The sequence below is a fragment of the Rhopalosiphum padi genome, chromosome 3 (assembly GCF_020882245.1).
Source record: "Rhopalosiphum padi isolate XX-2018 chromosome 3, ASM2088224v1, whole genome shotgun sequence".
Lineage (NCBI taxonomy): Eukaryota > Metazoa > Arthropoda > Insecta > Hemiptera > Aphididae > Rhopalosiphum > Rhopalosiphum padi.
Genome location: NC_083599.1, coordinates 79,752,368 through 79,764,023, shown reverse-complemented (window position 1 = coordinate 79,764,023; position 11,656 = coordinate 79,752,368). Strand labels below are relative to the sequence as shown.

The following is an 11,656-nucleotide window of genomic DNA, read 5'->3' as shown; positions in this document are numbered from 1 at the left end:
CTAGTTTTTAAGGGTATTTGTATCTAATATACTGGAGTGAATGAAATCTTGTAGGGCCATATTTATTATATTTAGTAAATTTTCTGTTTCAAATGCGTATTGTGTTAAAATTATATTTAATAATGATATTCTTTCTTCTAGTGCTGTTTTAAAATTTAAGATACCTATTGCAGCTTTCTCTGCTTGCATTTCATGAAGTAGATAACTGTACTTGTCGGCTAAATTAATTTCATTTTTATTTATTTCTAATAGCGATGAGTTTACGTTTGATATAATTGATTGCATAATTTGTATTTGTGCATCAGATAATTTAGAAACGCGCGAATTTGAAATTTCAAGATCTCTTATTTTACTATAAAAATATTCTACGTCGGTGTCGTCACATACACCGAATAGGACGTTAGATACTCTCCCAACTAAATTGATTAGACCTCTCTTGGTACGGTAATTATTTTTTGGTTGATCTATAATTTTCATTACATTTTCTTCATTACGACTAATTTCAGATAAAAAGTTATATGCTTGTTATATTGGGAACAAAGTTGTTGTAAAGAAACTATCTCAAGGGATTTACTCATTTCACAGGACTCTTAAAAATCTTTTATCATGTTACCGATTTTATAGTATTTTTCATTATAGTTTGTAATATTAATATAGGTTAAGAAGCGCCAGTGAGAGTTGTATATGCGTAAATTGTTTATTGTGTGAAAATAGATTCCTGATGGGTTGTATATTGGAGTTAGATTGAATGAATTTGCCATCGTTTTTCCAAAAACAATTCTGAAAATGAAAAGAAAAAAAACAAAATTAAGTAATACGGCTTTGAATATTTTAATAAACAAATTTATGAGTAATTATTATATTTGCATTGTGTGTTATGAATTATTGAATTTTAATTTGCAAGTTTTATTTCATTTTTGTATAATTTTATTTCCTTTCTGCCTCGTTTAATTGTTATATTTTCGTTGTTATTTAATTGTAATACATTGTAAGCAGTGGCGTACATTCAAATTTGCTTTGGGGGGGGATTAAAAAAAAAACTAACATAATAACCTTCCCTTTAAAACTATCCATTTCTCTAACAATCAAATACATATAAATATTAATATTTAATATAATGAAACAAATACAAAGGTTAATATAACTTATGGTAGGTTAGTATGCAAAGAATATTATATACAGAATATTATACATTTTATATTATTAGTTATTTATAATAAAAATTCTAGTCTCCTTTTTTTATTGGATAGTTCAACCAGCACTTCATCAGGAGTAATTGAATCGGTTTTGTTGATCGAGAGCATAGCTAGACCATTAAGTCTTCCCTATTAAAATTAATTACAACATTAAATTAAGTTAATTAATACTATTATTTAAATTAAACATACCTCAGAAGTAGAGTTGCGCAAGTAAGTTTTTATTCTTTTAAGAGTTGAAAATGTCCTTTCATTAGTGGCAGAAGAAACCGGTAGAGTTGCTAATATCTTAAGTAACTTAAAAATATTTGGGTACATGGCTTCATTACATATGTAAATAGCTTCCATTGCATTTTTTGGCTTATCTATTTCTAATAGTGATTTAAGTTTTCGTTGCCAAAGTTTGAACTCATTTTTAAATACCTCATCGCGATTTCCAACATCTTCCAGATCTTCACTGTACTGTTTTGTAAGAGATATTAAATCTTCTTCATAACCACTTTCTTTAAATAAGGAATGAAAGTTTGTCAATGTACTTTGGTGATTTGTAAATCTTTCTTCCAATTCATTTATGAATTTGTCAATGTATGGAATAAATACTGATACTCGATAAAATATTTCTGGATCGTCTGTTTGAATGTTACACCTGTTGGTTTGTCTTTTTGATATTCTTGGCATGTTTATCTCAATGTCAATTTTCTCAGCCAATGATTTTACACGTTCAAATATATCTCCAAATTCTTTTTCAGCATTCAATCTAATCTCTTGAAGTTCTTGTCTTGTGTTTTGTGCCAATGACATAGCTTCTTTGAGATCTATACTTGTTTGTTGTAGAACTTTTGATAAGATTAAACCTAATGCAAATACTTTATTCAAAACAAACAAACAAACAATAAATTCTGAATTTAACATACAGAATCTAAGCCGTCTTGCTTTTTCAGATGTATCATTGTCATTCCATTCAGAAATATCTTCCAACGCTTCTTCAACATACTCAAAGAGTTCCAAAAAGTCATGAACGGCATGGTATCTTTCAATCCAGCGAGTCTCGCAACTTCTTTTTAGCGTCTTTTTAGATGATGTTTCTGACGAGTTTTCTATTTTTTGAATTAAAACTGATTTCCTCTTTGGATAAATAAAAAAATCTCTAATTTGACTTATTGTTCCAAGACAATCACGTATGGCTGGTACACTACAGGATTTAGAAACAGCTAAATTTAGCGAGTGAGCTGAACAATGAACATATAGTGCATTTGGGTGAATTTCGTTAATGTGAGCCTGGACACCATTAAATTTTCCGGCCATCGCAGCTGCCCCGTCATATCCTTGCCCACGTAAATATTGAGTATTAATACCAAATTTTTGAAGATTTTCTAGGATTAAATTTGCTATTCCTTTACCAGTCATATCATTAGTTGGTACAAATTGTAAAAATTCTTCAGTAAGTTTTAATGTGTTTGAGTTGATATATCTAACACATAGCGATACTTGTTCCACTCCTGAAATATCCGCCGTTTCATCAGCAAGAATGGAAAAACATTTTGCTGCATTTACTCTAGAAACAACTTTGTTTAATAAAATGTTGTTACAAGCATCAATCATATCATTTTGACTTCTGTGACTAGTATATTTCATTTTTCCCGAGCTTTCCAGATAGGTTTTCATTTCAATATCTCCTTGAGCTCGATATCGTATAATTTCTCTGAAGTTACCTTCGCTCTTATCATTTATAACTTTTGAATCATTGATTTCAATTTTTCCTGAATCACGGTGTCCTCTTAATGCCAAGTTTTGACGGCCACACAATATAACTGCTTCAATTATTGGAATAATGTTTTTTCGATTTTGCAATATTTGTTTAGTTTTTTCGTTATCAATTATTTTATCGATTGCCCTTGACGGATTTTTAAGCATGTTTAAGAAATTATCGGCATCTAGTAAACTTTTTTTGTGATATTCTAAGTTTGAATGATTTTTAAAGTCTTCCAATGCATGTTTCCAATCATCATATTTTTTTAATACAAAGGCCCCCAATTTTTGGTTATTAACACCAGCTTCATTTTTAGTAAAAGCAACACAATATTTGCAATACGCACCATTATTTACTTCTGAATAGGCCAACCAGGGAAAGTTTATTAGCCATTTATATTGAAATTTCAACTTCAAAACTTTTTTTTGTTTACCGACCATTAATATTTTGATAGGAAAATTATAATTAATATTAGGTACCCAAATTTTGGTCAAAATTTCTTCTATTTCACTTTGCGTTAACAATTTATTTGTGTAATGTGCAATATCAAAAATATTATAACTGGTAGATGTACAATTAATATTTGTAGTCGAAGATGTGAGCTGAGTGATAGGCGTATCAGAAGAACTGATAACTATTGAAGTTGGATTCAATGAATTTGACAATGAATTCATTACTGAGGAAGGTTTTGAAAAAAAAGATTGAATTTTCGATTGTTTTTTTTCAGCCATGACTACCTACTATTTATTTTACCTTCAAAACCTAAAATATATCAAATGATAATGATTATGATGTGAAAACAATAATCAAATAATTGTTAGTTAGTAAGCCACTACATTTTGCTCTTCGTTAAAACTAGTGATGGGAATAAAAATATCCGAATAAAAGCAATGTTACTATACCCAAAAAATTATTATAAACATGTATATGAGAGATAAAAAAAAATAAAAAGTAAATTAAATATTGTATAATATTATATAATATTATGTATTTTTAATTCATTTTTATATACATAGTGTTGGTTAATATATTGTAATAATATTCTTGTTCGGTGTTCCGACAAGCACACTCACAACAAAGTTTTGAACCGGCGTTTTACCAGCGTAATAAACAATTTATGAATTTAAAAATTTAAAAATTTACATTTTTTAATTAATTAATTTAAAAATGTTATAAATTCTAACTAATTTTATCTCAATACTTACCAATGGAGTTTAGTAAATAGTTTTGACTTTCTCCAGCCGCAGAATAAAACAGAATGAACAAAAATTTTAACATGGTCATTTACGATAGACGATAATGCTATAAAAATAGAATCTTTTTCGCTGTATTATTGTCGTTCACACGAAATTAAACGATTATATCGTAATCGGTTTTTCTCCATTGTCCAGTCGAGATAATAAAAATTGACAAATGACAATATTATGTATTTATGTCTACAAACAACTGATTGTACAATCGACCGTCTATTCTGATTGATAATATATTGTATACGGCAACCATAATTTCGTTATATTTTTTTTCATTGTTGGTAAAGTATAGTGTATAATATTCAATACTGTATATTATTATAACGTGTGTCCGTGTATACACGAATAATTAATAATTGCTATAAATAGATATTATTTTGTTCAAGTTTTTTAACAATTTACAGTTTACTTTTACAATACAGTAAATTAGTAGCTAAATAGGAATATAAAAACAGCATAATTAACAAAACTTTTCAAACACCTATACTTATATCAATATAATTATTTCAATATTATAATATTTGTATAGTATACTTTAAGTTCAAAGCATAACTATGAAACTACGAATATACTACAATTCATCAATAATATCACAATTTTTTTTTGGCCCTGGGGGGGGTTTGAACCCGAAAACCCCCCCCGTATGTACGCCACTGATTGTAAGGGCCCACCCATTTTGGTCCTAACTTTCCCTTCTGTTGGTGGTCTTTTACCCATACTTGGTCTCCGACTTTTACATTTACTTGTAGTTCTTTTTGATCGTAATTTTTCTTTGTCTTTCTTTTTCTTTGATTTTAGTATATTATTTCTGGCTGATTTACATGTTTCCTGAAGTTTTTGTTTTAATTCATATGTATAATCATCATAGTTATATCTTGCTTGCGGAGTTTTTTTTTTTTTTTTTTTTTTTTGGATTATAATTATTCAGTTTTATTTAAAAAAAAATTATTTCACAATATTTCACAACTGTTATTTTGAAATACAAAACAAATTATTTATATAGTAGGTATACAATTATGTAATGACGTTATTGACATTTTAAAAACAAAACATTGTTTTTGAAGGTAATGGGAATATTATCCTCTAGTCGTGGTGATCTATGTAAGTATATGGAATATAGATAATGTTAAATGATTGTCAAAAATAAATATAATTTTTACTCGGATTGCATATTATAATTTTTTTTTTTTTTTTTTTTTTTTAATAAAAATTACCTACACCTTTAAGCTAGGCTTGTGGTGGTGTAGGGAGTAACAGTACATATATATATGATTTAATTAATTACTTAATTTAACAAATAATAACCAACATTGTAAAATAATTAAAATAATTAAGAGATACTAAAATATACAATTTTCTTATAATAGACATTTCCTTAGTTCACTAGATAAAATGTTGTTTATACATTTTTTTATGTTAATTTGATCATTAAAAATATTTTTTTTCACATCAATTGGCAAGGCGTTAAAAATGACAGGACCCATATAATTAATAAATTTTTGACCAAAACTCGTATTAGTAAATAAGACTTTAATATTACATAGTCTATCTTCCCCCAAAGGCTTGTCATTCTGTTTAATAAAGAAAAAGTCTGATTTTTTATGTACAAACATGATTGCGGATTTTTTGTAAAGTAATTCAAGCGGAAGCACATTAAACTCTATATAGTTTAACGAGGTAGACCCAATAAGATTGTCCTTTTTCAGACATATACGAATTAAACTATTTTGCTGAACCCTTAATGGCTTAAGAACATTTATGGATGCACCTCCCCAAATTACCATGCCATATTGCAATATAGATTGGTATAGAGAAAGATAAACTATTCTCAATGTATGAGATGATGTTATATGTTTTAATATATGAAATTTGAACATTAACGATCGCAATTTTACTATTAAACTATTGATGTGAATATTCCATTTGAGGTTACAATCGAATATTAGTCCTAAATATTTAATTCTTTTTACTATATTGATTTTCGGGCAGTTACAGTTTGATACAATTGAACAGTCATGTAAAGTAATTTCTTCAAACGGTGGTAAAGTATAATTTATTGAAAAAACCATGAACATTGTTTTGTTGAAATTTAAAGAAAGTTTTTTAATATTTAACCACTTTATTATTTTCTTGAAATTTAATTCCGTTTTTTGTCTAAGAGTTTCCCAATTACTACTTGATAATAACAGACATGTATCATCCGCATATACAACTATTTTTCCATCAACTCTCATATCACATAGACTATTAATGTACATAATAAACAAAATTGGACCTAGAATACTACCTTGAGGTACACCATACATAACTTCATTTACCTGTCCCAAAACTCCATTCATATTTGTAATTTGTTTCCTCTTATTTAGATAGCTTTTGAACCAGTTTAAACAAATACCATTTATACCATAACTACTGAAAACTTTAATTAATAAACTATGATCTACAGTATCGAAAGCTTTCGCTAAATCTAGAAATATACCTAATGCTTTATCACCTTTATCGAGTGCTTTAGAAATAAATGTTGTGACAGCATATAAAGCATCTTCGGTACTTCTCCTAGGTCTGAATCCATATTGATTTTTAGAAAGAAGACTGTTATTTTCCAGATAATCTATCAAACGAGCTTTGATAATTTTTTCAAAAATTTTTGAAAAACTACTCAACATAGAGATTGGTCGGTAATTGTTCATATTTTCTTTATCACCACCTTTATGTAGAGGTTTAATTATTGCTACTTTTAATTTATCTGGAAAAATACCAAGTCTCAGACTTAAATTGAATATGTGTGTTAAAGGATTTATTATATACGGTGCTAAGTTTTTTAAAATTTTGACATTAATTTTATCAAAACCACAGGCCACATCGTCTTTAAAATGATTTATTATATTCATGATTTCCATCGAGTGTATTTTTACCGAGAAAAAATTGTTGAAATTGATCACTGGTGTACGCTCATCAGAAACTTCATCAAAACATTTATCTATTTTATTTGCTAGATTTTGTCCAATAGTGGAAAAAAACATATTTAAATGATTGGACGCAGTTAAAGGTTCTTTTTGTGCATCAATAATGTTCCCGTTATAGTTAAGGCGTTTTATGATATCATTATCAGTATTTGGTTTATTAGTTAGATTTTTTATTAATTTCCATGTGTTTTTAGGGTCTCCAGAAACACGCTGAAATTGGTCATTGTAATAATTTATTTTTGCCATTTTAATAACATAGTTTAGTTTATTTCTGTACTTTTTAAAGTACTGAATTAATTTAATATTGTTTGGATGTTTTTTTGTTTTTAAAGATAATTCTTGTTTTTTACGCACCGAGCATAACAAACCTGATGTCATCCAATTTTTTAAACGATTAGTTTTAGAATTAAGTTTTATAAGACTCTTTGAAATATTTATAGCATCAAAAATACGTGTATATACTAAATCCATTGCCTCATTTACATCACAAATACTATATAAATCCGTCCATTTAACATTATTAAAAGTATCAATTAGCTTTTTAAAATTAATAAACTCAAATGTGGTTGATTTATTTTTCTCTTTAATTACATTTGGAATAGATATAATGGTAGAATAATGATCTGAAAAAACGGTTTGAAGTACACCAGCTTCAATGTTATCAAGGCATTTTTTTTTTTTATTTGATTTGACAAATATATGATCGATACAAGAGTTTTTACTAATACCTGCAGGAATTCTCGTATATACGTTAATAAGAGAACTAAAACCATTAGATGATAATAAGTCAAGGTAATTATTCTCAACATTATCATTACCTATTATATTTATGTTAATATCACCTAATAAGATAGTCATAGTGCTATCAACAATGTCTTTATCTGACATTAATATAGCTTCTAAACGAGTCAAAAATTCATTAATTATATCCGAGGGTGACCTGTATATACATATTAGATTTAACGGTACAACAATATTATTGATAATTAACTTAATAATATTTGCTTCACAAAAATTGAGTTCATGAAAATCAATATCTAAATGTTGTTTTGCAAAGACAATTATGCCATCATTCTGGTTTCTTTTCGTGGTAGAGTATAATGTTTTATACCCAGGTAAAGAATAAATACAATTTTTAGGATCGTGCCAGGTTTCCGTTAACACAATTACGTCTAAATGGAAATCTGAATCATTTTGCAAAAATAGTAGTAACTCATCTAAATTAGCATTTATGCTCCTAATATTAACACATATTATTGTAATTGATAGATTATTACAAATATTATATTTTTTCATAAATTCAGATATTGTAAGGAAATAATTAGTATTATATAACAGGTTTTTTTCAACAGTATCTACAACATGCATTATCTAACAAAAAAAAATGAATACAATTTAAAGGTACAGAGATCAATTATTGTATAATATTTTTAAACTATTTTCGTCTTCTATGAGAATGACTTTATTATTTTCATCTTTTCTTAAGAATAATTTACTATCTCTGAACCACACATATTTATAATTATGAGCCTTTGCAAACAATCTAGTTTTGTAAAATAAATTATTATTTGCTTGTGTTAAATAGTTGTTTATGTATATACCTTCATCATTCCAGTTTGCATTGACATTTTTTGCTTTAAGTTTTTTCTTTCTTGACATCTCCATCAACGATTTTTTATTTTTATAGCTGCTTAAGACAGCAACAATTTTTCCAATTTTATTTGGCACTTTGGACCGGTAGCGATATGCAGATGTAACTGATACAGCTTCTCCTAATGCCAATGACATTTCTTCAACTATTTTGCAACAATCTTCATTTTCTTGTTCTGGAACACCGACTATTTCAATATGATTTTCAAATATTTTTTGTTCCACAAAATTAATTTTTTTATTGACCACACTCATTTCATTTATTAACTTTTGATTTTGTTCTTTTAGCTGTTTATTTTCTAATCTAACATCATTAATCGACTTGATAATATCACTCAATTGCGATTTAAAATCGTCAAATTTCTCACTCAAGAAGTTAACCGAATCTTTCAGATCCGATAATATTTTATCAGAATGTGAACAGTTTTTTACTTGATTTACTACAGCACCTGATTCAGAATTAAAATCTTTACAATTTACACAAAACCATTTCATTTTGTTTGAAGCACTCATTTTCCTGAAATTGACTTCTCTAAAACCGGCGCATGCAAAATGAAAAAACATTTTACATTTACTGCATTTGATATCTTCATTATCGAATACATCTTCATTACAAACGGAGCACACCAACATAATTTAATTAATTAATAAATCACTAGTACGAAATATAGATAAGAGAACAACACAGACGATCGACGACCGTTTGCATCAACTTGTAATGAAATACTGTTCCACTTAATGTGTTAGGGACTGTAGCAGGAAAATCGTAAACAAATTCATACGGTTGATGATTAGTTGTTGTATGGACTTTATTGTATACAAATATAGCAAAAGCTACATAATCATCCCAATCTGTTTGGTTTTTATTGACATAATGTCTAAGATATTCTGCTAAAGTTCTATGAGATCTTTCTAAACTGCCATTGGATTGTGGGTGGTATGGTGTAGTATTCATTTTTTCTATTTTAAGTAGCTTGCAGCATTCCTTGAATATTTTACTCATAAATTCAGTGCCACAATCAGTAACAATCGATTCAGGTATGCCATGTAGACATATACATTTTTCAACAAATGTTTTTGCTACCGAGTTAGCATCATGAGTTACTAATGGAAACGCCGCTGAAAATTTGGTTAGGTCGTTTTGAATGGTAAGTATATATGAATGACCTTCATTTGTTGATGTTAACGGTCCCACCATATCAAGAAAAATTTTTTGAACGGTTTTTTGGCCTTTGTGTAACTACAATGGGTTGTTTGATAGTCCTGTTCATGTGATGTAATTTGATTCGCTTGATTGTCCTTGACACGCCTTGATGACCGCCAAGTGGAGCATTATGAAATTCTTTGATTATCTTGAGCTTTTCTTCTTCAGAATATTTGATATCAACATAAATAATAACTTTTATTTTTGAATTTTTGAAAATGTACCTAATAATGGCTCGAACTGTCTCCTAGTTTAGTTTATCAAGTTCATTGTCAGCTCTAGGTAATCTGATTTTTGTAATATTGTTTTCTTCGCAAAAAGTTCGTAGATTAATGATGCATTTATAAAATATTTTAAAAGTAGTTGTTTGTTGGCATAATTCTTTGGTGATTATAAATGCTAGATATTTCTCATTATGTTGAATATGTGCGACTTCTGTGATTTCTTTGTTTTGTTCTTTTAATGTTTCAATTTGACCTTCTTCTAAATCCTAAGGCTAATCCTTGTAACATCTCAAAATTTTTTGATACACAAACTACAAGAGTTATGTCTTCAGGTGCCTCGAATATATCGCCCTGGATTTCGATCACATTTGAATTTGTTATTAATGTTTTCTGTATATTTTCTTCGAATTTTTCGTATGTTTTTGTTCTGTAGTCATCTACATTTGATAACTTGTCGATTTTTGCTATTCGAACTTAGATCTGCGTTTGTGTTTTGCGTTCCTGGCTTATATTTATGATATTATAGTCATACTCTTCTAATTGTAGTCGCCATCTGGTCAAACGAGCTCCAGGATCTTTGACTCCAAATAACCACGATAATGGTTTGTGATCTGTCACAATGTTTAATTTGCACCCGTACACGTAGTGTCTAAATTGTTTAACTGCCCAAAGTATCGCCAGTAATTCTTTTTCTGTCGTATTATAATTGGTTTCCGCCTTATTGAGTGTACGTGACGCGTATGCAATTGGCAGATCCGAGCCAATTTTCCCTTGCGATAAAATAGCTCCGATTGCAATATTACTTGCATCTGTAATGATATTAAATGGTTGATTGAAATCGGGGTATTGTAAGATTGGTTCATTTATTAAAATGTTTTTAAAGTAATTAAACGATTCTTGACAAAGATCTGACCAGATAAACTGTTGATTTTGTTTTAGTAAATTAGTAAGTGGCTTAGCTTTCTTACTGAAATCTTTGATAAATCTTCGATAATATCCGACTAGACCTAGGAAAGATTTTACGTCTTTTGCATTCGTCGGTGTGGGGTAGTTTACCATACATTGTATTTTATTCGGGTCTGGTTTTACGCCTTGCTCTGTGATTACATGTCAAAGGTTGATTACTTCTCGTCGAAGAAATTCACATTTTGTCGGTTGTAATTGTAGTCCATGTTTTTTGAATCTTTCAAATATTTGACGTAAATTTTGTTCATGCTCTTTGATTGTTGCTCCTATCACAATCACGTCGTCTAAATATTAATATGCTTATTAATCTAAAATGTATGCAAGGGTTCCTAACAAGAGTATAACGACACACGACACGTACAATTTTGTAACACGGCGCACGCAGACCAAGATGGTCGCTCACAAAAAAAAACTAAAGGCCGCAAAAATGCCGGACTTACGGAGGAGCGG

At 28.7% G+C, this 11,656-nt stretch overlaps 2 protein-coding genes across 2 annotated transcripts; both read right to left on the bottom strand.

Moving 5' to 3' along the window:
• Window positions 1-477, bottom strand: LOC132926016 (uncharacterized). The gene has a single exon (XM_060990367.1). The coding sequence runs from the start codon at window positions 475-477 to the stop codon at window positions 1-3; it is 477 nt and encodes a 158-aa protein (XP_060846350.1).
• Window positions 478-1,211: 734 nt separating this feature from the next.
• Window positions 1,212-1,919, bottom strand: LOC132927613 (52 kDa repressor of the inhibitor of the protein kinase-like). The gene is made up of 2 exons (XM_060992178.1): window positions 1,389-1,919; window positions 1,212-1,325 (listed from the first exon to the last, which is right to left on the bottom strand). Exons 1-2 carry the CDS (start codon window positions 1,872-1,874, stop codon window positions 1,212-1,214), a joined length of 600 nt encoding a protein of 199 aa, XP_060848161.1. The 5' UTR covers window positions 1,875-1,919.
• Between the last annotated feature and the right edge of the window lie 9,737 nt (window positions 1,920-11,656).

What these genes read in the sequence shown, in the direction of transcription:
- LOC132926016 (XM_060990367.1), bottom strand. Translation starts at nt 477, where the DNA reads ATGAAAATTATAGATCAACCAAAAAATAATTACCGTACCAAGAGAGGT.
- LOC132927613 (XM_060992178.1), bottom strand. Translation starts at nt 1,874, where the DNA reads ATGCCAAGAATATCAAAAAGACAAACCAACAGGTGTAACATTCAAACA. An exon ending in TGCGCAACTCTACTTCTGAG is followed by an intron (nt 1,326 to 1,388) that starts GTATGTTTAATT and finishes TAATTTTAATAG; the next exon opens with GGAAGACTTAATGGTCTAGC.